Here is a 27,158-nt window from a genome sequence, read left to right as displayed (position 1 = left end):
TATTTATACAGGTGCCTCTAATATTGGAGCAGGGAGGGAGACACACCTCTAAGAGACAGGGAAGCATCTATACCAAGTCTGGGAGTCCTCCAACTCCGGACTGGGTTGGGCCTACTTTGATTTCTCTACAGACAGAGTGGAAGTTGCCAGGATTAGGACTCGGACTACTGTGAAGTCTGCTGGGCAAACTGAATACACAGTCACGTACTAATTATGGTTGATGTGCTTTAAACTTAGAAACGTAAGCACACTGATATATATACATGTAAGTGCAATCACATTTCCTCCTCTTATTAACATACTACTACTACTACTACTGCTACTACTACTGCTGCTACTGCTACTGCTACTACTACTACTACTACCATTACTACTACTGCTACTGCCACTACTACTGCTACTACTGCTTCAACTGCTACTGCTTCTACTACTACTACTACTACTACCACTGCTACTACTACTACCACTGCTACCACTACTACTACTACTACTGCCACTACTACTACCACTGCCACTACTACTGCCACTGCTACCGCCACCGCCTCCGCCGCCACTGCTACTGCTGCTACTGCTACTACTACTACTACCACTGCTACTACTACTGCTACTACTACTACCACTACTACCGCTACTACCGCTACTACTGCTGCTAACACTGCCCCTAAAGTGTTGTCAACAGAACCAATTGACTATTTATTTGATGTTATTTGTAGGGATGCATCGATCCGACTTCTTCAGTCCCGATACCGACAGCGATACCTGGGCTTTGGGTATCGGCCGATACAGAGTACCGATCCGATACCAGTGTTTAATCAATAAGCCTCACTGTGTGGAAGTGACTGGGATTATTGTGTCATGTGTAAGACAACATCAGGCTTGACTTATCTTAAATGTAACAAATAAAAACGTTGATATAAATGTACTGAATTGTTATTTATTATTAAAATAATAAATCGTACATCAGCAACTCGGTAAAAAATCTTCAAAATTAACAGGAATTACAATTCAAGTTTAAAACTTCTTAATGCAGCAACAAATTGGTCAAAACAGGAATTAAAATTCCCGTATATAATGTGGTATATAAACATAACATTTAATTGTCACAGATTTTGTTTCAGACATTTTTCAGACTTTTTTTTCAGACTTTTTTTTTAGATCTTTTTTTCAGACTTTTTTTGTCCGACATTTTTTCAGACTTTTTTTTCGGACTTTTTTCAGATCTTTTTTTCAGACTTTTTTTTTTTTCAGCAAATTGAGACAGCCCCATATCCGAAAAATACTAAACCTTTTTTTGGCTAAATTTAAGAGCTTCTTATAACTAATGACTACCATGAATAAAAGTATGTTTTGCATGGGTGTTTTTGTCTTTTCAGTAATTAATGATGTTAATTACTGAAGATTTTGTTGTTTTATATTTTTATATTTTTTATTTTAAAGGCCCTTTTAGGGAAGCGCATTGGAAATTAGCAGTAGCTATAAATGCTATACATTGCACTGCAAAAATTGTTGTGCAATTCTCTATGTAAATGTATTTGTCCCTATCAAATAAACATGAAATGAAATTAAAAATATTCCCAAATCATCTGGAGTTTATCATCACTTTGTTAACGGGGTCCTAATAATTTAACGTATGTGTAATTATGTTGGCAATTTGTTTTATTTAACCTCAATGTTATCATGCTGTAATCCACCAGGACAAACATTATTAAATAAAAACATTCCAAATAGCCAAACAAAGTGCTGCATGGAACGGTTTAATCACTGATTGTCATTAACATTGTCCCGTGAGTGTGTAATTGTTAACAGAGCTTAATCTAATCAAAACAAACACTTTTCCAGTTTCTCTAAAATCCTCTCGCCCTCTAAACAAAAGACTGAGCAGCTCTGACACCACGGAGCTGCTCGATGAGTCACGTTGTGAAAACAGAAAGTTCCTGACTCACTTTTCCTTTCTTTTGTTTTTTTACATTTGTGGTGGTGAAGATGCCAAAGACAAAGCAATGCAGAGAACAGGGGAAAGCTACATGCAGAGTAGATCTGGCAGATTTTTGCATATTTCAAACGCACCCCTGAGGCCACAGACATACAGTATATATACATAAACCATCCAGATGCAAATCTTTCCAACGCCTATTGGTCTTCCAATCAGCATCAGGGAGACCAAACCTACGTAAGTGGAGATGTTTGAGCATATTAACAGGAATGCCACTCATTGTTAGAGTGACTATAAGCTTCAGTTACTGACTACAGTAAAATCAGCATGAATTGCTAAATTGCCAGCATCCCCATCTTGTTTGGACTTCAGACTTTAGAGAAAAAGAAAATGCAAAACAACAACACGTCTGCGTACAGTATCATAAGAGGAACAACTAATACTGAACTAGGGGTTATTATGAACCCAACTCGTGCTTGCTGCAGCTGTGAATGCTACTCAGTCTTGGCCTAGTTCATGCGTAGTTACTCATGCTGATTTTGGACTGAAGCCTGATCCACCGCACCACACCAGGATACTTACCAAACCAGCATGCCGTGAGAGGCTCACTTCAATCTACCACTGTGTGCAATCCAGGCAGACTTAAGTGGAGCTAATAGAGCCAAGAAAATGGCGCTCGTATCATTTCCGACCACGGCACGCAGACCAGTCAATAATCTGGATGCAGCAGTCAGAGATCACGTCGGTGAGAGGATCTTTTTATTTGGCCTGGACGGTTTATTTACGCAGTACTTGCTTGCTGAGTCTATGGATTTTCCAACCTGCGGTGAGCGACCATAAAGCAGACCATTCTCCCGGTCGCTGATGGTCCCTCGCCATAAAACCCTCCCAGAACCACCAACAACCCTGAGGGGGAGTAAACACTGTCAACCCTCATAACAGCAACATGAGGGCCTTCATTAATGCACGATGGCCAGTATCGAGCCCGACTAAACGCACTCTTTAATTAAGTACTTCATGAAAATGCCTTTTATTGCCCTGGGTGACATGTGTATATATCATATCATAAAAGATGGCTTGCTGATTCTCTTTTTGGCCCCCGTAGGAGAATTTGCTCCGGAGCTCAAATGATCTCTCTCCGTGGAAGAACAGTAAAATATTTAACACTCAGCATCATCTTTCTCCGTAGTATAAAGTGTGTGATTTAAGTTTGTGTGCTCTGATCCAATCAGGAACTTGTTTTGCAGGTAATATTAAATTTTACTATTTTCATTATTCATTTATGTAAACCGATATAACACTCAAAAATAAATACTTTATTGCTGTAACACTGGATATTCTCCATCTTTTGCACGTGCAAGTTAAATCATTCCAGAAAAGTCACTTGTGACCTGGAATGATGTACGGTGTGCTCCCCCCAGTATAAAAATCATTCTGTATTCCGCTCAAACACCAACATCTGAGGTGACAGAGAACCCAGAATGAAATGAACTGTGTGAACTTACATCAACGAGATTTCAAGAAATACATGCATGCTATGAGGTGTAAGATATTAATAAGACAGTTACTGTAACAGCTTGGGGGGGGGGGGGCACAAACTATCATGCAGAAATAGGTAAACCTCATCTGCAGAGTAGTACTGGACACCATGGCCTCCTTTGCTGTCAAGATAACTAACTTTGTCGCAATTATTGCACCAGAAATTATTGCGATAAATATTATTTACATTGTAAGATAATTTTATGCCGCTGATATAATGATAGTATAATATAATAATAATACAAGTATATCTTTTAAAAGCGCAATGAACTATTAATTCTTAAAAATATTCAGACATTGGAAGAGGATCGTGAAAATAATATTTAAATATCCTAAATAAATAAAACAAATAAAATAAAACCACATAACCAAAACAATAAATAAAATGGACTCTCGGGACAAAATGTGCAATATCTGCGCAATGCCAAGTCTCATAATGGTAGGGAAAACCCTGCAGCGTATTCTGACTTCATGTTGGCTAAAATGTTGGGGACATTCTTATGTAAACAAATATGAAACACAACGGGTAATATCGAGGTCAGCAAAAATTAGGTCATGTCCATATATCATACGATTAGTTTATAACGTAAAAATGACTGAGGCCATGTCCATATATCGTACGATAAGTCTATAACGTAAAAATGATTGAGGTCATGTCCATATATCATACGATAAGTTTATAACGTAAAAATGATTGAGGTCATGTCTATATATCGTACGATAAGTTTATAACGTAAAAATGATTGAGGTCATGTCTATATATCGTACGATAAGTTTATAACGTAAAAATGATTGAGGTCATGTCCATATATAGTACGATAAGTCTATAACATAAAAATGACTGAGGTCATATCCATATATCATACGATAAGTCTATAACATAAAAATGACTGAGGCCATGTCCATATATCGTACGATAAGTCTATAACGTAAAAATGACTGAGGTCATGTCCATATATCGTACAAGTTGATAACGTAATATATCATACAATAAGTCAATAAAGTAAAAACTATGGAGGTCACATCCATATATTCTAGGATAAATCGATAATGTAATTATTGAGACAGGGCTATATCTGGCTGCATCGTTGGTCACTGTTTGGGCTTCCAAGTACATGTAGACGTTTGTGGCACTGCAGACTGTAAGTCAAAGCCTCATGTCATTTGAATTTTGAAAACAACCCCTAGGTCTGTTTAATGTTGCCCCATAACTGACAAGTCACATCTCGGTGTAATGTAACGCAGAAGAAACAAATAGGACACGGTTCTGTTCCTCAGCTCGGCAACTCAAAGGGGAATTGTAAAAGTCAAAGCCGTCCACCAGGCACGCTCTTCTTGAATTTCAAATAGAAGTCGGTGACAGATGACGTGATGCAAGAGTCCTTCTAAAGGACATTTTGTGCAATAAATTTAGCATATTCTGAAAACTGGAATTACCACATGGATTTGCCTCAATGTTCTTGTGACATTGTGAAATACATTGAAAGCTCAATGAGCTGATTCAGAGGAGGAATTTCTCTCCAAGCGGTCCGAAACTGGGTTTATCTTCGTGTTGCAATCCTTCCATCTGTCCAGAGTAGAAATAATATAAACAATAACATGTCAACCAGAAACATGCACCATAAGCCCACATGTATAATGTTTCAACTAGTCGCATGACATTGTTTACCAACTGCAGACACAGCGAGAGCAACGCAGGCGATGAACAGTCAGTATTGAAATGTTGTAGAGGCCTGTACACAGCAGAAATAAGACCAACATAGTGTCTGTAAGAACAGTTTTCAGCTTAACTGTTGCATTTATCCTGGTTGTATTTTGGAAAAGTGAGAGCAATTAAACTATTTCTAATGCGTCCAAGTGAGTAAAGGTAGAATGGAGGTCAGCAACCACATAAAAAGCCCAGAGTGTGTAATGAGATTAACTACTGAATCCCTCCATGCACAGTTCTGTTGTCCAGAGAATATGAATCAGTGTGTGGCTGTTTTACTGCACCAAGGCTATTTTCTGTCGTTTTTTATGCTCTAGAAATTGGCAGAAAGTCAAGAAACTGGGGCACAATTTGTTCTTTTCTTTCTCTATCTTTTCATGAAGCAGCAGCAGCAGCAGCACCCGGGCAGCTTTTCTTGCTGCAGGGCAGGAGGCCACGGATCTTACCCCATCCGTTTGTCTGTGTGCATGTGTGTGTGCATTTGTGTCTTGTGCATGTGCCCAGAGTGGGGCCCCCTTGCCTCGTCTAGTTTGTCATTCTAATACTTGGCAGTAAAGCCAAAAATATTAAGAGGATTTACTGGATATTTTCACATTAGATTCACTGTTGAATCGTGCATAAAGCCCCATAAAATAACTTCATGGTCAGCACATGTTTTGGAGCACAAAGTTCAGGTGGGGGGGGGGGGGGGGGGGGGGCAGGCTGTTTGGGGGGGAACTTATATCACAAACATTTGTCAAAGTGACAATATCCAAGGTTTAAAAAGACTCCTGTGACAGAAACCATGAATGCATTTTAGATTTTTTCCTCTTGACTAAACACCATATGTTTGAAACACCCCTCCGTGCCATCAATATCAGAGTACAGTGTACAAGACGGGCATACAGAGGCCACATGGACAAAAAGTCAATTTGTTCAGAGCTCGGCACAAAAGACGCCAGTTGCTCAGCAGAGAGAGGCCCCTACTTGAAGAGGACAGGCCCGTGATGCATGTGTCTCTGCCTGCAATCCCTCCTGTGGCGCTGCAGTGGCTTTTCATTGTTTATCTCCGGCTAGCTTGTAAGAGGGGAACTAATTAAGAGCTGCCTGCAGGTGGCCCATGCAGGCTTTTACAGGTCTGAGAGGACACGAGAAGGAGGAGGAGGAGGAGGGTGGAGAACCTGGACACACCCAGCAGGGAGGAATGGCCGACTGCCTCAGGTCACAAGATGACAGGCATTACTTATTTGGTGCTGCTAGACATAGAAAAGAAGCAGGAGAGTTGTCTTTTGGGTGCATGAAGAGGCAGAGACATGATGCCGTTATAATGAGACCAGAGGGGGAAAAAGGGTGTTACAGCAGAGACAGAGACATAGGACATAATCACTGCAATCAGCTAAACAAGGCCTTCCTCTGTTTGGGACCTAATACTTGGAAACATTTACTCATTTTCCAAGAGGGTAAATGTCAATCTGCTTTGGGGTGGATTTAGGATCAGCAGCCCTGCTGCGGTTTGTTATGATATCATCCTACAATTAAAGCTGAAGTTAAAACTGTCACTATACCCTGACAGTAATGTATGAGACAGATAATCTGTGGGAAAAAAATCATGTTCAAAACAACCAATCAGAGCTGAGCTGGACCGGAGCAGCTCGAGAATCTCACAAACTCAGATACTGTTACACATAGGCATCGCAGTAACAAATGGACTAAATGGTAAATGGACTTGCATTTATACAACGCTTTTTCTAGTCTTCCGACCACTTGAAGCACTTTACACTACATGTCAGCATTCATCCATTCACACACACATTCATACACTGATGGCAGAGGCTGCCATGTAAGGTGCCCATCAGGATCTAATCTAAACACTCATTCACACACCGATTGCTCAGCCTTCAGGAGCAATATGGGGTTAAAGGCAGGGTTGACGATGTTCTCCAGTATACACTGTTTGTTATATTGGTTGAAATGGTCTTTACACCCCGACAGCGATCCATTACTGATGAGCTCTGAAAAAGGGCCGGATAAGAGCCGTCATCTGTAGCTGCTGTAATCCTGTAAAAACGTCTACCAATCACTGCCTCGCGGTCCGCTTGGAAAGAACCAATCAGATGCCTCCCTGCCTCCCTCCTCGTACTCTACCCTTGGCGTGCACCAGCCTGAACTCAAGGCGCGTTGCCACCGCTGCAAGTTTACTGCAGAATGGAAGAGAAAACTCAGCCCTGCAGTAGCACCGCTGCGGTTACTTGTCATGAGGTAGCGTTGTTGAGTTGAGGTCCTCTCTCCGCTCTGTGTCTGTGAAGTAGTTACGATGCGGCGGTGCTCGTGCATGTGTGTGTTGGGGGGCGTTGCCTTGGAAGGAGCCCCGAGGGGAGGGGTTGATCATAGTTTGACGGAGTTCACGAGTTTCGCGTGCAGTGATTGACAGCTGCTGTAGAGACCCCTCGGCTCTGATTGGTTGTTTTTCTTTTGGCACTGTGAAATCTTGAAAATGCCATTAGAAGAACAGGAGGTCACAGTGGAACATGATTATCACTCTCATGCACTACCGTCAGGATACAGTGATCATTTTACAAAAATATAACTTTTTTTATATCATATTTGCTCAAAGTTACCAACTTCAGCTTTAACCATTAAATGACAACTTGCATAATCAAAATCCCACCGTACCATATCAAGCCAAATTATAACCAAACTGAGCCTCATTCACACAGGGCCTCATTTACACAGGGCCTGATTTACACAGGGCCTGATTTACACAGGGCCTCATTTACACAGGGCCCAGTAAACAAATAGAGAAGGAAGTGTTTACAGTAAAAAGGGAAATAGGATGTTGACGGCTGTGGAACAAGTGGATGTGTTGTTTTGTTTTGAGGTATTTCATAAAATCCAACAAATCACTGTAGACTGGTTTTAAACAAACAAACAAGGCAATCATAAAGATTTATCCTGTCAGAGGGGAAAAAGCACGCTTGTGTGTGTTTATGTAGGTGTGTGTGTGTGTGTGTGTGTGTGTATGTTTTGGGTTCAGAGGCGCAAAAGACATGATTGCATGCGGACGCTGCCCTGCACCACTTCCTCTTCAGAAGCCCAGAGACGTCACAGCCAGCTGTATTGATGCCTCACACACATGTGAACAAACACAAACACACACACACACACACACACACTTATTTTGGGGGCTTCCGTGAAGCCAAACAAACAGTGGAACGTTCAAAGCCAGCGCTGTCACAGAGAAATAAAAGTGATAGAGAGGCACCAGAAATGTAAAATTAAGGGCTGTTTGAACGAGCACCAAGCTAAACGGAGGAAAGAGCCAGCTCATGTCAAATTTGCATTAAAAAGGCTGGAAGGTGTGGACTCCAACGCCTGGATATAAAACAACAGAAAACTGATCCAGTGTGCGTGCAAATCACCTCAGGCAGTATATGGGTGGATCTGGTAGCTGTCTGCAGAATGCCAGATAAGGATGCCAGATGACAGCGCTGTCCTTAGTGGCGTGACACCGGGAGCAAAACAAACCAGTTATGGAAATGTGCCCAGCACGGCCCAAATCTGAGCTCGCCTGTTACGGCTGAGTTATGGGCCCAGCAGCCCTGCAATTGATACATAAAGACACCGTCTGTCTCTGCAGCTGGAAGACTCGCTCTCACACACTTAACACCCAGAGGTCCCACGCCCGCCGTGCACACGCAAACGGTCAGATTCACAAAAAGGGTAATCAGAAAAACATGTACAAACATGTAAACGTGTCCAGGAGATGACACATGATGAATTTCCCTTCACAGAGATTACTATGAAAGTAATTTGATGTAATTATTAAGGATGTCCAGATAATTCCAACATCTGCTTAAGGGAGATTAATTAAAAATCAGCATGCTAATGCTGTAATTAACTGTGTAACATCCAACTGTAACATGAAATGTTATAAAACAGTTTGTTGTATTAATGATAATGAGGAACGTCATGAGCAAATAGGGCCCTTAAACAGCAGGCTATGGGCTGTTTTATGGCATACTGCACCAGTACGTTGCCTACACACTGTAAAAAGAGTATAGCACCATCTTCTGTTAGGAGAACAACGGCTCCGATATGTTTCTTTGCGTGTTCTTTTACAACAAGCTCACACCTGAAGTATCACTTCAGCAGCACTTTGGGTTTCAGTGTCACTTTGACAGTAACGCTGGAAGCATGGTAGCTGGTGTCGAGATGGAAGCTATCACCTTGCAGTTGTGCAATAGTTCCTAAAACCATCTGGGTTCACTCACACGTCTGAACATATAACAACGGAAGAGTTTCATTATTACTTTAGCGTGACATCTATTTATTTATACACTACTTTCTAAACTCTATTAATCATGTCATGATGTCTGATAGAGACGGTGACACAGCTGAGAGCAGCGGTGGAATGGGACATTTACTCAAGTACTGTATAAACTTGTGTTTTACTCGGGTATTTCCATTTTATGCAACTTTATGCAACTTCTACTCCACTACATCTCAGAGGTAATAAAAAAACAATAGGTTCTATTTAAAAAAGAAAAACAGCCCAGAACATAAAATCGGAGAAACTGTAATCATATTTTCCAGGAGTGGCGCTTATATCAAATTCTAAATGATTAATAAGAGTTTGGGTCGTGGCTAGTCGTGGTTTCTGTGGTATGTCAAGGATGACATTTTCCACGGTCTACCTTTGACCAGCAGATAAGATCAGGGTGGATGGAAGGATGGAGAGGTGGAGGAAAGGGAAAAAAAGAGAAATGAATAATTGCGCTGCATACTGAGAACCAGTACGGTGTCTGGAGGAATTGAAGTGCTGTGAGGAGAACGAGTCCTGGACCAATGCCACGAAGGGGCAGGCCAAAAGACTGCAAGAGAGAGAAGAAGCTGCTCATACGGTAACTCTCGTTTTACTGTAAAAGTTTGTTTTGTTAATACTTTTACATTCACATGATCCTCCGTGGACGGGCAGCTTCTTATCACCCTTCACATATTTTGAACTAAAACTGGAAATTGGTAGAAACTGTGTAAGGTTTTTCACCCTATATGGTAATGACTCTGTGTTCCTCTGTACAAAAGGTGCACTAAAGCTTTTTGTCTTCAAGAGGGCACAGAGAGGAGGATGTAGAGTGAATAGGCCAAAGGGCCAGAGATGGAGGTGAGTACAGCAGAGGTGACTGTAGATTTGCACGGAGGGAGAAGAACATATATAGTTATGAACAACATCCTTTGACACGCAGCTACAGCATGAGGATAAACACACATGGAAACATACTGAGAATAAGGTACAAAAGACAATAAACAATATAGAAAGATCTATTCTCATTTTCAGCCGTAACCCATCATCTGTTAACTCAAACAAACTAAAAGATGGTAAATATGTATACACTAAAAGCACATACAAAAGGAAGAAATGCAATATAAATACTTGTGTGTCAATAAGTCGCAGCAATACACAAACTGCATCTCAAAGCCTTCAGCGCACATGAGCTGTCACCGGAGGCATTATGGATTAACCATATTCATTATTAATGAGAGGCAACAACCACGTACACATCAGCTACACGGCAGCCCCACAGAGCATTCAGACTGTTTTAAAGCCCATAATCTATCTAACTTTCTACATTTAGTCCTATGGGACTTGGTATTACCTGCCTGCTTAGTATGTAATCACCTAATCTGTATGCAGTGATGCTACATGACTCGGTCTCAGTGGGAAAGGCACTCCAGCAGTCTCCCACTGCTGGGATTAAGCCAAACAACAGTGTTGACACGTTGTCAGTGCAAAGTCTTTCCACTTTGCTTCTATGTGAACGCTCGTAGTAACTGTTGACAGTGTGAACTTGTGTAAACACAGCGTGGGAGTACTGGTCTGATACTGGTGAAAAAGCAGGAGTTAGTAGAGAAATAACGGGGAGTAAAGTGTTTTTGTAGCGCTCATTAACATGCTCTAGTACAGCACGTTAACACAGGAAGCAAAGCAAATCTAATTACATCAGAATTCTATTTTGGTTCACATTATAATGAAACTCATTTGATTGCGCGGGTCAGCTTCCAGGAGGAAGGAACACGGATTCGTAATTCACACAGCAACCAACATTCTCAATCCTACGAGGGGCATGTGGTGACAAGCCATCCGGTACCTTAACATGTCCTACAACCTATTGAGAGGGATTTCTTTTGACATTTCCCTCAAGACTAAAGGGATAATCCCCTTTATAACTCTCTGTACCTGATACGGCCTCGGCCCTCGAGAGTCTCTTTAACCCTCGAGAGAGTTCAACAAAACAACTTCATTTAGAGAGCAGCTAGAGGGGCTCTCCGGTCTGACAAAAGGCCTTTAGGTACGACGACAAGTAGGGAAATCAGTATTATATGTATCAAAGAATGGAGGTCAGCGCAGGGTGATGGATCGGAGAGAAATGGGGGGCTCCAGACAGGAGCAGAGGAGACGTTTTCTGGGACTTACTGAGCTTTCACCACCGGCAGGGGAATGTCCTCAGCCATGTAGTAGTCATCTGTCAAGCTGTTGGCGCGGGAGATGTCGATGGAGGTGCTGTGATCGTGATTCCTCCTCACTGCAAAGGACAGAGATAATAATTCCAGTGCACTCATATCAGGCTGGTAAACTATATACAAGTTTAAATCTGATTAATTTATGCTGAGGAAATGTTTGACAAAATCCTTACTTTGAATAAAGTGATTCAGTGTATTAATTTTGTTTTTTATTAAATCAACTTTCTTTAACGAATATAACTCGTCAGTTTCGTCAACATAAATAAAGTGACAGATTCACCAAGCGAATGTACAGTAGATACATAATATGATCTTTCTTTTGGTAACGACTTAATTAATTTTATATAATAGCGTTAAAGGGACTGTTTGTTACTTTTTCAGCGTATAAATGTACCGGGTCGGGACACATGCGCGCTCGCATATGCGCGTTCGCGTGTTCGCCGCTGCCTCTCCTCCTCTGCCTGCTTGCCTTCACTCAGACAGCGCGCGCATTCTCGCTCACCTCGCTCCACCTCTAGACGTGAACGCGCGCTCACTCCACACTGCAGAAGAGTTAGTAGCTCTGAGAATATCTAGTGAATGTACAGTGGACGTTTGTGCAGAATTAACTGCTGCAGCTCCTCCAGACCAACAGAGGTTTTCCGTGTCTTGTGAAGTGACGGGGCTCCTCAGCGAGTAACGTTGTCGTCTCGTTACCGACCGGGTGCCGGTGTCTCCCTCCGGCTGCGGGTGGAGATGACAAGTTACTTGCTGCAGAGCCCCGTCACTTCACAAGACACGGAAAACCTGGTCTGGAGGGGCTGCAGCATTTATTTCTGCACAAACGCCAAAAGCAAACACTCTTATCAGCATTGATTCATGAAGAGACCTTCATCTGGTCAGCTAACATTACTGCCTAGCAGGTGAAATATAGAGTGATATTGTGGTTTTAGCTGACGTGTGTCGCCTCACTGTTTTGAGCGATGCTCGTTCATGTCTATGTAGAGCGAGCAAGCGCGAGCTCGACGCTGACTTTCGTTGATTTCACGGCCACAGGTGTCGCTGTTAACAAGCATTTCTGAAAGTTACAAATAGTCCCTTTAAGTGAAATGGACAAATGTCAACGTTGTGGTTCAAGACGGAAAATAAGCTGAGAAGTGCAGATATATTTAATTGTGAGTATGAGAGAAACATAACAGCAGACACAAAGAAACAAAGACAGATACCTGGAGAGCCAGGGCAGCTCAGAGTGAAAGACGACCAGGAATGATGAGGAGGGCCTGATGCGATGCAACGAAGAGTTAAAGAAAATAGAAGAGGGGGGGAAAAGAAGAAAGGAAAAAGAAGTTGAAACAATATCCGTTATATCAATGAGTATATGAATATCGTAATATGGCATAAGAGTTGTCTTTTCCTGGTTTTAAAGGCTGCATTACAGTAAAGTTGTAATTCTCTGAATTTACCAGACTGTTTTATTTGCCTTTATCCGATTAGTCATTATATTCACATTACTGATGATCAGAAATCTCATTGTGTAAATGTTCTGTAAAAGCACCAATGGTCAACCTCACAATACCATCATCCAGGTATTTGGTCAAAAATATTGTGATATTTGATTTTCTCCATGTCGCCCAGCCCTAATTTCTTCATGTTCAACCATTTGGAGTACAACAGAGGTGCTAAAGTCTTGAATTAATATGTAGGTTTCTATATATGAGACGAAAATAAGTGGAGTTACATGTTTTTTGAACGGTTTATATGAGGAAACAGAAATTGCAGAGCTCCGGTTCAAAAGTGCAGCTGGCTGTCTGGCTGCTGGCACAGCTAAAAACAACAGCAAAGAACAACATGTGTAGTGAGGTCGCGACCTGCAGTCAAGACTGTCAGCGCCTGAGTTTGACAAGTCTCTCCACCAAAACCACCAGGCCTCCATTGTGATAAAGAATGGAGAGGCAAATCTGTATGAATGACCAGTCCAACTCAAGCAAAAGCCATTCAACCTCTCTTGTATTCCATCATCGAGTTTGTTTAACATTGTCCAATCCGGAAGCAGAGAAAGCGATTGAGAGAGAGAGATGGGGAAGGAGAGGAAGAGAGGAGGAGGAGGAGGGTAACCAGAGCTAACAAGAGCCACCTTAAGCCTCAACCTCAGCTCACTGAAGGAGACGCGACCTGGCTTATCGGCTACACAAACAGGATAAGGGTTTATTAACAATATGTAGTTTTATCTGGCCCATCAGTGCGAACGTGTTTGGCTGGGAGAGTATGAGAGAGAGAGAAAGAAAGAGTGCAGAGAAAAGAGATAGAGGTACAGAGAGAGAGAGAGAGAGAGAGAGAGGGCACTCCATTGAGAGATTCTCACAGACAGGGAGGAGGGCGGGGCCAGACAGATAAGTGGAGCGATAAGCCGGACACTGACTAAATCAAACAATGACCAGTTTATTTCTGACCACTGGAGCTCCACAATGGCCGCTTATCAACCCCACACCCCTCCCTCCCTCCCTCCCTCTTTAGTGTCCCAGTCTGGGTCCCCACGGTCCCCGAAGGCCCCTGTCCATTCCTAGCCAGGCCAGCCCTGTTCCTCACCCGTGGTGTTGGCAGGACACCCAGTAAAGAAAACAGGCCAGGTCAGCCCAGGACCAGTGTCTGAGTCTCTGTGCTTGGCTCTGGTTTGGTCCGGTTGGGGACAAAGGCCCAGCCAGCCAGCGAGTCTAATTAAAATACTGTCTGGGCCACATTAAAAAGGCAGGCTAGCTAATGATTAACACAGAGGACTTTTTAATAGGAGAAAAAGAAGTGCTTAACCAGTGGAAGGGGCTGCTGGGAGGACGGTGCAGTGATCACATATATACACTACGTACTTCATCTTTGTGACAAAGAATAACAGGTCAATAAAAGAGTTGCTGTTTTCTTTATAGGCACAGATTGTTCCTTGACATACAGGATTATGGAATGGAAACTTGAGGGAGCAACCGTGAGACCAGAGTGCACTAAAATATGCGTTGACATCATCTCTATAACAAAATGCCATAATCCCTGGAAATCCCATTTAGTGCAGCTCAGTTGTGACGGAGTAGTTAGGAGGACTCACCTGTCTGTCTGAACATTCTGTTGATTCCTGAGGAGAAGAAGAAGAAGAAGAAGAAGAAGGAGGTTAATAGGAGACTGCAACATGGCTGGAGCACACAACAACGACACTCCCTTTCAATTTATGTAATCAACAATCTCCATCAGTTCCTGCTTTGCAACACGGCAGCATTCTTGTTGCTTAATAATGTCCTCCTTTTCTGGAAAATTATTGATTTTATGTTCATTTCTGGAGCAGAAACGGCCTGCAAACTTATTTTTTAAAGAAACATCCATTCAGTGACTGTACAAAATGTCACTTTTAAACTTGAATTAATAAATTTGATGTCTGTTGCCATGGTTTCCCCTGAATATGTTTATTTATTGCGGCTATAATCGATATTTTTATAATAATTATGTATCAGATATAAAAACAACATGACACAAGGTGGAGGAGGTTGCTTGTAATCACCTGAATCTGCAGCTTCCTTCAGCTTTACAAAGTGAAATACTGAGCTCATTGTTTAGCTGTTTTAACTCTCACTTTTCTCAGAGCGTCATTTTGGGCCCCAGCAGGCAGCCGTCTTCGGTCTAAAAACTACCCACTGTACACTACCTGCTCAGCACCAACAAGAAGACAAACACTAGCTGGTGAACATAGTGGAGCATTTAGCAGCTAAAGAGACAAATATTTCTCTCAGGAGTTGATTAGAGACAACAAAAAAAACTGAGCTAAAAGAAGAGTGAATATTGGATTTATTTTCTCCAGGTTGACAGAGACACTGGAGGTGAAAATATGGAACTGTTTGTGTTGATATATCAATGTTGTGTTCACAACTTGTTTCCACTGCCTACAAGTTGCAAAAAACAGTTTAAAAGATGAAGAGACAATAGAGTGCTCCAGGGATGACGTTTTTTGTAGGCCAACCAGGAAGTTAGCATCACCTCGCTTCCCTCGACAAAAAGCCGATGGGATTTTTCCGTTGGGTTTTGGATTATTGTAGAATAAGCTCTGTGGCAAACACACGTTTATGATACTTACACGTTTTGTTCAGCAAGATAATCTCCACAAATGAAAATCACTTCTATGATTTTTGAAGCGTGAATGTAATCGCCAGAAGTAAAAAGCTAATGTTAGGCTATAAAGGAAGTAGTCCAGTAGTTAGACTAGACTAGACGAGTCGGCAGGATGACGTTTAGTAGTCTCATTTGGCCACTTGTTAGCAACTGCCTTTTTTGAGACATGTACAGGCTTCAAAATTCACCAGTGGGATATATTTAGACGTATTTTATATCGTAGAACAAAACGTGATCTCTTAAGCTTATGTTAACCTCAGACCTTATTTCAGGCCTCTGACTAGAAAAACTAGAATGGCACTCGGAGAGCTCAGACCTCCGCCAAGGTACGTGACTTTAAAAACAGATCACAGCTCACAGCTGGCGGTACCGTGAGGTGGTGGGCTCCGTGTAACGTGTCGGCGGATGCCTCTCTCATTCAGCAGCCTTGTTATGTCTGTATAACGTTACACTACGCTGTCTCTCATCTACCGCTTTTTTCTTTCTCACCGCGGACGGCCAGCAGTCCTGCACACACATCCACACACGTATCTCTCTGCTCGAAGAAGAAGGAAGAAGCCGGGGTCATGCGTCATCAACGCGTCATCAGTTACACTGCGCATGTGTGATACCCTGAGGCGTTAATGCTCAATTCGTAAAGAAATTGTTAGAGATGTCAAAATCGAATGGATTGTTTATTGTGCTACACTCCACCCCTCCAAAACAATGTCATTCAAATCCATCGCAAACTTTTGGAGATATCCTGCTAACAGACAGACAGACAGACAGACAGACAGACAGACAGACAGACAAACAAATAAACCAACGGTGGTGAAACATAACCTCCTTCCAAGGCCTTTGGTCTTGGCGGAGGTAAAAACATTGACTTCCAGACGAGGGAACCGGAAGTGTTAAAATGCTAACTCATTTCCGGGTTTTAGGGCTCGTTCCTGCACCACTCTGGGAACGGTGGGAAGCACAGATGACATCGTCTATTCATCTATATTTTCTTTTAATGCAATAATGTCCTTAGTTTGCAAACAACCAAACTGCATTACCATGCAGCTTATTGTAGCAGACTCATAAACCCCCAACAGCAAAATCTAAATGAAACCAGTCTGTTATTTAGGACAAGTATTTTATAAAACATACAAAAATCTAATGCATGTTATACGCTGACATTTCTTTTTGAAACAGTGACGGTTAAAACAATAAATAAAAAAGCAGCAGCTGTAATGTGGACAGTTGACGTTGCAGATGCCTGTTTTTATGGCTGGATCTGAAGCAGACATCGTACAGTCTCACGCTGTTTCAACTCTACACATCATCATTAGTGACAGCCGGCTGCAGGCTGCTGGCTTCTTTACATGCTTTTATGTCATCCACAGCTAGGCCAATTCCTTTTTCCACTCCACAGTCTCAGCATGTGTGTTTATGTTTATTAACTGATTAAATAAGCAAAACATTAAAATTATTAGAAGAACATAAGATTAGCTTGTTTTGTTGCTAGTAAATAAGAAAATGAACTCAGGATTAAATGTGCTTCTCTAACTTGTTGGCCATTAAGTTTGACTTGATTGCTTTTTCCATATGAGCTTAAGACACATGTTTTCCTTCATTATCTAAGATCCACCCAATTAGGCAGGAAACTAAACATTTCCTCTCATAAGTGGTTGCTCTTCTAGTGATGGTCTGCCTTTATGTCAACTTTATGTCACTCCGGTTCCTTTTATGACGGCACGCTTTGACAGGGAAAACTCGTTAAGTGCATTTATTAACCTGGAGTCTGGGTCAATTCATTTGGCGGGGATGTGCTTTTAACACAGGAAGTTAAACAAACCACCGGCCCCCTTAACCAACCAACCATCAATCATATACTGCGTATATAGATCTGCATTAAATATATAGTTTCTATTGTGCTGGCAACAATTAAGAACCACACTTATTTGGATACTGAATGTTCTGAAATCAACAGCATCATTTTGTCTGAGCTTTTAAAACACAACTTGTCTTTGGCCTGACTGCAGCGATATTAGTAATCTGCAAGTAGTATAACAAGAAATTCCCACTTGTAACCTTGACAAGCCCGTATTTTTAAAGTTGTTTTTTTCCCCACTTAAGCCAAGTGTGAGTGTCTGTGGCCAGCGAAGGGGACAAGCGAAGCAGTAAAGAGCTTGTAACCATGACCTCTAATCACTGCTGAGACTGTAATGGTTTCCATCTGGCCTACTGAAGACACCTGGCAGCCATCTTGGGTCTAAGGGGATCAGGATAGGGCCTCTGTTTACTGTGTGAAAATGAGAAACCAGCACATAGCAACTCATCCCATAATGTCTCATGGTCTCCACTGTTTGTATGAACTGAGACAACCAACACTTTGTTCTTCAAGACCAACAATAACTTTCAGATAATGATAGAATTGTAAAGATGACTAAGACTCTGTTGAAGCTGTACATAAGCTTGTATTTACACCGGTATATAGCATGCCTTAGAGAGTTTAGTATACATCGGGGGTAACCTGAGGCACGCGGTAGCTTAACCAATGGCACACTAGAAATAAGAGAGTTCTTTGAAAATGTTGAAGTGCCCTCTCATCCACGTGTCAAACTACCTCTTTCACAGCAATCGGCAGCTGCTCAGACTGTTATTTACGGTCTGAGCATCGATTTCCTTTCCTCCACCCGCATTACACGAAGACCCACCCTACTCTGCCTCTGATTGGATAGTACTCGTTGCCTTCTTGTAGAGTTTGTTAAAGGCAGGATTGATGATGTTCTCCAGTAGACACTATTTGTTATATTGGTTGAAATGGTCTTTACACCCCGACAGCGATCCATTACTGATGAGCTCTGAAAAAGGACCGGATAAGAGCCGTCATCTGTAGCTGCTGTAATCCTGTAAAAACGTCTACCAATCACCGCCTCGCGGTCCGCTTGGAAAGAACCAATCAGATGCCTCCCTGCTCGTACTCTACCCTTGGCGTGCACCAGCCTGAACTCAAAGCACGTCACCGCCGCACGTTTCCTGCAGAATGGAAGAGAAAACTCAGCCCTGCAGTAGCACCGCCGCGGTTACTTGTCATGAGGTAGCGTTGTTGAGTTGAGGTCCTCTCTCCGCTCTGTGTCTGTGAAGTAGTTACGATGCGGCGGTGCTCGTGCATGTGTGTGGGGGGGCGTTGCATTGGAAGGAGCCCCGAGGGGTCGGGGGGGGGGTTTAGACGGAGCTCCTGAGGCGATGCTACTTTCAGATTATGCTATTGTAGATTGGTGGAAGGTTAGTGGAGTTAATGGTTTCAACTCAGATGTGGATGTTTTCATAAGGATGACAACCTTCTTGTATAGTGCTCTCATATATAATTATAAGGTCCTGATTATGGGAGAGAAACGTTTTTGTTTTTTTAAATTTGCTGAATGGATGGAATAAAATTACAGTCAGATGATTTGAATTAAACTTAATGTTAACCTTAATGTTGATGTGACACACTGATTAACAAGAAAATGGAAAAAATGGCACTTCAAATTAAACAAGTTGCCGACCCCTGCTGTACATAAATAATCTCTACCCTCTGTTACACATGTATCATGTCTTACCAATATATAGCTCCACAAAGAATGAACTAATGAGATGACTGAGGATCAACAGTGAGCACCCGACAGAGTTCAGATTGAGTGTGTGAACGCCTACTGTATGTAACACAGTAAAATGTTCTCGTTTCTAGTTTTTGCGGTGACCCTACGAGCCTGAATGTGTCAAAATAAGTGCATTATTTTATCTGTTAAGCTGGCAACAGAATTATTAGGGGGATGTTTTCTACAGTATTTTTTTCACGGACATTAAAAATAATAAGAGAAAGACTTGCCAACATAAAGGTACAAGCTGACAGCTAATATTTCCAAAGCAACTGCCATAAAAAATGTAATTCATCACGGAGTTGGCCATTTAAATGCCCCTGAATGCAAAAAACACATCAGACTTTTACTGAAATAATGGCTTTCCAAGGCCTTAAAGGGAGCATGACATCATTTCACAGCCCTCAACACACATTATTTCATCAGACAAAACTGTGTTAAAGAGGAGGAGCTTGGTTGCCAGCTGGCCTTTAACTGTATTAAAACAGCAAAAGATAGCTTCACAACAACATTCAACGCTATTCAAAAACAACTTCATTGGACATATGGTTCTGAGATGTCAAGTTTTGAATACAAATGTTGTTTTGAAGAGGTCCAAAATGAAGCAGAAATAAAACAGGGCTCAGTGCTTTCATGTGTAATCTTGGCGAGATGACTTGTCTGGGTTGTTAGAAGAAAAGAAATGTCATCCAGTAGAGTTTAGCTGAGTTTCTTTGAAAAACATGCTGTAGAGTTAGAGGACCTCAGACTGAAGAATGAGTGTGTGACAATAACCCTTTATTATCAGTTGGGACACTGTACATTGCGGTAACATAGAGTAAGAGTCTTTCCTGTATATTACCTTCACAGGCCCCTCGTGGCTCTTCCAGGGAAAAGGAGTCATCTTTCTTCTCCTCGGAGTCGTCGATATGATCGTAGGTGATCTGGGGGATTGCTACACCTCTCTCTGAGGCCACACCCATGGATCCATTACCTCTGGGCTTCAATCTCCTCTTGGGTCCCTTTTTCTGAAGGACACAGTAAAACATCAACGCAGTTAATAAACAGGAAATGTGTCGGGACTATCATTTTGAGAAATTGTAATCACGAATAGTCTTTAAAGAGCTATTCTCATTGTGTAAACAGCTGGAAATGATCAAAAGAATTACAACATAGCAATGGAATAAATTCAAAGTATGACAAATTGTTCTGTTACAAGATGATGTCATCAGGTCAAAAAGGGAGCTTTTGATCCTTTACGTCACGCTTTCCATCTAAAAAATGTGTTAAGCTATATCTATATCTACCTTTACTAGACTAAGACAGGTGACATCACGATACTTAAAGTCAGGATACGATCTTATTGCGAATTTAAACATTTCACGATAAGCTGAGTATAGCGATAAGGTAACATTGCGATATATTGCGATTTATTACCTTTTTTCAACTGCAAATTCTGCAGTTTGTCAACATCTGTTTTATCTAATAAGATATAGTTTTCACTCTGTTCATCTAAGAGTTTTCATTCACATATCTTGAGGTCAGAGGTCAAAGGGACCCTTTTGAAACAGTTTTTCCTCGCCAGAACTTAGCGGTACTTTGAAGCATTATTTAGCGTTCTTCACGACAAGCTGACATGACATCTTAGTGGTATCTTCACTCTAGCTTGAAGACTAAGCCGCCACAGGCTCTGAAAGCCGGCGGATTTTTAAGAGGTTCATAGTTTATATAACAAAAGATCAATACTTGACGTCCGTGTTTCGATGCAATACTGCCACGCAAAATACTGCGATACTATGCTGTGTTGATTTATTTTCCCACACCCCTAGGTAACATGCTGGTGGCCCTGTAGTACTTACTGAGCTCATCCACCAGAAGCTTCTCTCACAGCTGTGGATCCAGAACAGTTTCACTAATCCAGGCGGGGTCCCTCTTTCCAGAGAGGCAAATCCAAAGAGGTCTTAGAATCACTCTTTATTATGCCTCAGAGGCAAAACTATTTTGGGAGACTAACAAAAAAGCTCTCGGGGTCACAGGGTGCATTCAAACCCCCCCATACTACAATAATGTGGCGATTGGTGGAGGGGTGGGTTGTCAGTGATGCTATCTACAAGGCTTCAAATCATGCCGGGAGCAAATGTTTCATAAAGAGAAACCGATTGGTTGCCTGTAATGTTTTGTTCTGTTGTTTCTGTGTATTGTGTATTATCTGTGCAGACAGGAATGTCAGTATACGGGACTGTTGTGGCAAGAAAGATTTTATTCGATTTGGATCGCCTCGTTCATCTCATAAACGAAACAGCTCAAACTGAAGTTTCAGCCAATAGTATTATAGAGGTATGATCAATCAGTAAATCATTTTAATATAGACTGGAGACGAAGCAGACGTTCTATCAACACTGGCTCGCTTTCAGTGCTGTATGTCATGAGTAGGAATTACAATAAAAAAACATGCACATCAAGATTGTAACACTAGAGCTGGTTATTATTTGTTCAAAGTGTCTAGTCTCTGAAGTAGCCATGCTAATGCCAAAAGCATTGAAATACCAAAACACATTATTTTCTTATACCTGTATAGTTCACATTGTTGTTATGCATCATCATCTCACCAAATGCGGTGCTCGCACGCTGGTGACATCAGCGGTACATGTTTAATCTCAGTGTCTTTGAGATCATGGCCATGTGATGTGTGAGTCAGTGAGTTTCTGAGGGGCTACAGTAAATAGTGCCTCCAGGCCAATCATTAGACCCACTGACCCACGCCAACGTCATGGACGTGGCCTTTATGGAAACTCCATTATTTGGACTCAGTGGATCAGACTTTGGCATTGACCAAGTGGCCAGCAGTTCAATCCAAATACCCGAGGTTTGAATGACTCATTAGCGGAGAGAGTGAGAGAGAGGGAGGTGATGGTGGTGGTGGTGGTGGGTGTCATAAGACTGAAAGAGAAGGGGGAAAAAAGAGAGAGAAAAAGATGGAAGGGAGTGAAGAAACTGTAACAAACGCTGAGTTTAAGAGAGAGAAAGATACAGAAAACTGAAGACTAGTGGAGTTAGATATAAAGAGGAGAGGGAGGAAAAACATTGGGAACGAGAATGAGAAAGAAATTCAGAGAGGAGCAGAGGAGAATATGCAGAAAGAGACAGGAAGAAAAAGGAAGTGAAATAAAGTCAGAGAAGAAACAGGAGAGGAATCTTGAAAGACAGAGAAAGGGGGAGAGAGAGAGGAGAAAGTCACATGCTGAAACAGAAAAGAGCGGAAGCAGCCTTCATTCTCCCCAATACATGTGGGTTCAATGCTACACAAAGATTTTTTTGTTGTTGTTCTACTAGACAAAGGTTTACTCCCATGAGAAAGGCGGCGGTGACATCATCTCAACTGACTGAGTCTTTGTCCGGCGGAGACAAAGGCCTCGAGTCATCCCGGTGGAGTCAGGCCTTGAGAGGGGGGTGCTTCTGTGTGTACGTGGATTTGTGTGTTGTGAGTCCTTCCGCGTGTGTGTACGTTTGTGGGAACTTAACTTGCCCTTTTATGCCGTATGGCCTCGGCACAACATAGCTAATAATGTTGTGAAAGGTGAACTGCACAAGGAGACAATGCGATGTGGGCCAGACGTATGCAAATACGCACCCGCAGTATCACAGTCTGACAGCTTTATATGACAACGCTCCTCTGTAGACTCTTGATTTTCTACACCACAAGTTCAAAAGATTATTTAAAATATAAAAAGAAAATGTTTTTCTCGTATGAGAAATACCAAATGTGTGTATTTCCACTTCAAAATGCGACATCTACGACCAGAAAATGAGGAAATAAATGGTTATATGACCAATGTTTAAAGACTGGGTGCTGTTATTTTCTCTGTTTTTGTTTCACCGTTATTTGATACACCAAAGTAAAGAGACACAATAATCAGTGGAAGAGAAAAAGATGTGAGAAAATGTCCGTAGTTGAATTCAAAGCCAAGATGTCACAAGGTTGGTGCGTAGAGGCCTTTACACACTCGGGGGGGGGGGGGCAAGACGGATAAACGACACGAAAAAGCGAAATACTAGCCTGCGAGTATTATATGTCTAAGGCTTTTATTGTGAAAGGTAAGAACAGAAGGAGTGGATCTGGTCTGCCCTGCCTTTGTAAAAGTTGAAAGGAGTAGTTTGCCGTCCTGGATCGGACTACGGAGCGTCCGTGTTGTTTAAGCACCGCTCAACTCGTTCCGCACAATGTGATTGGTTGATGCATTTATTCATGCACTTTATATTTTAAGGATATAGAGTGGTGGTTTCAAAGGAAAGTAAATCATGAGCCACACAATACCACTTTACTCTTGAAGTGAGATAATTACCGATATGTTCAGTATCCTGACGTGAGGGACGAAGTTGTCAGGTTCCACTGTGGTGACGACCTCCGGAGTTAGAACATACATTTTCCATGTGACAGCACAGCCGTTTGGTTTCTCTGCTGCGTAGCACCTCCAAAGTGTCTGAGGAGGACAGTTTAAAGCACAGAATTAGTGTTAGTTAATGCGTTGATCCACAAAACCTCTAATAGTTGTCCTATTTTCTACTACTGCCCAAATAAAAATTTAGAAGCAACCATAGGACTGAGCCAGTGATGCAACCACAAATTCAGTGATGTGTGTAAATTGCTTTCAAAGAATATTGATGGTTTAAGTGATATTTCTGTTGCTACTGTTTATTTGTTAAGTTTCACACAAATTCCTCTAAATTATATTGTCTTTCATCCTGTGCATTAGTCTCCAATTGTTTCACGATAACTATATTTGTGTGGTCTTATTATTAGCTTGTCAGTAATGCACTTTAAATTGCTCTCACCCATGAAAAGTGCAAAACATTTCTGCAGTATTTAGTCAGTTGTCCTGCAGACATTCAGGTGTCTTTGTGTCACAGGTGTCTAAACCCTCTGTGGTTGTGTCTCAGTGTCTTCAGGGTAATTGAAATCCTTGTAGTGGTTAGCGTTTGGCACAACATAGCTGCTTGTTTGTCTACCATTTCACTCTTGGCAAGTGGGATACAGATCACCTTTTCCAGCTCAGTAGGAATTAGCAGACAACAAATAGAGTTACTTTTTTAGTCTTTTCAGTTTCCGATGTTTACAGATGATCAGATTGAGAAGATTGAGAATACAAACTGTGGTACAAGGGACATGTGTCTCCTGTTAAATCATTGGTGGACTGTGTCTGAGCTGGTTTTTAATGTATACCTCGTGGATTACTACACTACATTTTGTAAAGCTGGGATACTAAAATGTACCTGGATGAGGCAGGCTGCAGCAGGGATCTGTCTGTTGAAGTGCTTCTGTCTCTGCTTCTGTTGGACTTTCAAGGCAAACCCTGAGCCCAGGATACCCTGATTGGAAAAGAATTAGGATGCAAGAAAATATATCATATTAAAGTTGTAACGTTTAGTGTAGAGGTTAGGAATGCACATGCCAAATCTCACAAAAATAAATTATATTTTCTTTTTTATCATTACACTTGTGCTTTATTGCAGAGAGCAATGCCTAAACTAAAAATCAAAAACAGGATTCAATGAAGTTGTAATAAGATTGTAACTAAATTAAACTAAATAAGTGTAATAAATCTAAAATAAACTCTTTCCTTACTGCTCATGAATTTTATGTGATTCAGATTAAAATGATATTTACAGCAGGCAGAGCGAAGAAGGAGATGGCGAAGACGCTGAAGCAGGAGGCGATGGCCTTGCCTATCCACGTTTGAGGAATTTTGTCTCCGTAGCCGATTGTGGTGACAGTCACCTAAAGACAGAGAGTGGATGAAGTTCCCCTATTAAGATGATCATTAGCAGATTGTAGCAGATTGTAGTGTAAATCCTGTAATGTGCACGGCCCTTCACTGATGTAAAAAAAGGTCAAGACATTTGGGGCTGATGTGATGTTAAAACTTCTAGTTTTACATTAAGAGAGATATCAAAATTCCCTCTCATTTAACGCACCGCTGACAAAATGAAAACGTCAGTCAACGCAGAAGCTCTCCCAGCAGTCTATAACAGGAGTTAGACAATAAAGAGAAAGTTCATCAGCCGTTCTGGCCTTGCTCCACAACTGTCAGCGATGGCCGGGGCATTTGAGGCTCTCGCTCCTCAAAGGGAATAAGATTCCCAACCACTAATCCTCAGTGAGTGTAGGAATTTTGCCGGGGTGAGGGGGAAAACAAATACCTCTCGCATTTGCATGTACACCCACTCTGAAAGCCGAGCCAATTCTGACACATTCAGAACACACTTGGCTTACCGTGGGTGTCTATGGAGTATCGCCGCGTGAGCCGGCGTTGTGCGCGAACACAAAGCGGCTGATGTAAGGTGAGATACTTAAAAGGGCTTTGGGAGTAAAAAAGAAGGAGCAAGGGCGGGAAGGGTGGGTGGGTGTATGTTGGGGGGGGGGGATTTAATCCCTCATCCACAAATCCGATGACTAAACAATGTCCTCCTGACCATCAGAGTGGAATGGTCTACTCAAAAACACCCCTCTTATTCAGAACGTAGGGTGTGTGGCAAAAACCTCCTCATGTCGACACAAAGGTCACAGACCGGGTCTTAGAATACGTGTGTGTTTGTGCATGTCTGTAATGCATATATGCATGTTTATATGAATGCTGAACGGCAAGCATATGTACGGTATGTGTGATTACACCCAATTCAAATTGCACATAAGCACCACGACTACAAAACGGCCTGTTTAACTGCTCTCTTTCACATTGTATTCACATTGTCAGGTTAGACTAGTCTAACTAAGCCTGTCTGCTGCATAAATATTAAGACTGACTTAATGTTAGCCACCTCTCCCCTTGGCTAAGCCTGAAGTGAGAGTTTTGTTGCTATGGCAACAATCTGTTTCAACTGTTTATCCATAACTTTTTGGGGATTCTTGTACCATATTCTCGTATTGTTTCTGAACATCTTTAACACTTTTAACGACTGTTGGATTTATGCTGTTTACCTTTTCTGTTATTTCCTCCCATACTTGGTGTGGTGTTGCATCCGCCAATTTTTCTCTTCTGTGAGGTGTCTTATTTCACCCATAATGCATTGCACAACAGGCTATCTAAGTCTAGTCACTCATAGGGAATCTTTATGCAACTTGTAAATTTAAGTGTCTGTAGTAAGTCTAAGTTAAAGTTATATTTAAGACAAAGATCAGGTCTCTTTTTATGCAGCAATGTCCTGGTTGAAGTTAGAAAGGCTGTTAAAACCAAACAGCCATTACCTAACCATCAGCACTTGGCAAAAGAAGAAGAGAGGCACAGGGAAGGTAAGGGAGGGTGAGAGAGAAGGGGATATGAATCATGGCATCGGCTTGTCCTCCAGCTGTGCCCTGCACCTGCACATCCGAATGTGGAAATCATGCCAAGAGAAGGACACCGGGGGAGCTTAGCATTCTCCAATCAGCGCAATCTCCTTTCATTAAGCGCGCACACACACACACAAGCGCTCACAAACCTGACCAAACCTATTGTAATAGCATATCATGACTCTCAAGTTTACAGTCTCAGAAAAACAAAAAGATGCAAATCCCCTCAACATGATTCTTTTTCTGGAGATTGTGAAACAGAGCAACACAACTAAGAGCTTTTCTTCAGCTTTCCATAGAGCAGCGAGGAGCACTGTGACCCCTCTAACCCTCGTTACATAAAAAGGTAGTAATCCCACAATTAAAGTTTTAATTAAGGGAACTGACACTTTATATTGGTGCTCTAAAAGTTCTTTGAGCCAAAGAGCCCAGAGGTGAATGGTT

The 27,158-nt window shown here is 41.8% G+C and overlaps 1 protein-coding gene across 3 annotated transcripts in view; it reads right to left on the bottom strand.

Moving 5' to 3' along the window:
- The window catches only part of kcnq1.2 (potassium voltage-gated channel, KQT-like subfamily, member 1.2), a 214,797-nt gene that overhangs the window by 158,475 nt on the left and 29,164 nt on the right, over positions 1–27,158 (bottom strand). For 2 of the 3 annotated variants that reach the window (XM_037768459.1, XM_037768460.1), the window contains exons 8-14: positions 25,053–25,163; positions 24,659–24,754; positions 23,731–23,868; positions 20,250–20,415; positions 14,749–14,775; positions 12,884–12,937; positions 11,632–11,740 (exon numbers count right to left, since the gene is read on the bottom strand). In XM_037768459.1, the coding sequence (XP_037624387.1) occupies positions 11,632–11,740; positions 12,884–12,937; positions 14,749–14,775; positions 20,250–20,415; positions 23,731–23,868; positions 24,659–24,754; positions 25,053–25,163 (701 nt within the window). The remainder of the gene's footprint in view (positions 1–11,631; positions 11,741–12,883; positions 12,938–14,748; positions 14,776–20,249; positions 20,416–23,730; positions 23,869–24,658; positions 24,755–25,052; positions 25,164–27,158) is intronic. The other variant, XM_037768461.1, reaches the window with a different exon arrangement.

The sequence above is a fragment of the Sebastes umbrosus genome, chromosome 4 (genome assembly GCF_015220745.1).
Source record: "Sebastes umbrosus isolate fSebUmb1 chromosome 4, fSebUmb1.pri, whole genome shotgun sequence".
Taxonomy (NCBI): Eukaryota; Metazoa; Chordata; class Actinopteri; order Perciformes; family Sebastidae; genus Sebastes; species Sebastes umbrosus.
Note: the sequence above shows the minus strand (reverse complement) of the source record. Positions and strands in the feature narration are given on the sequence as shown.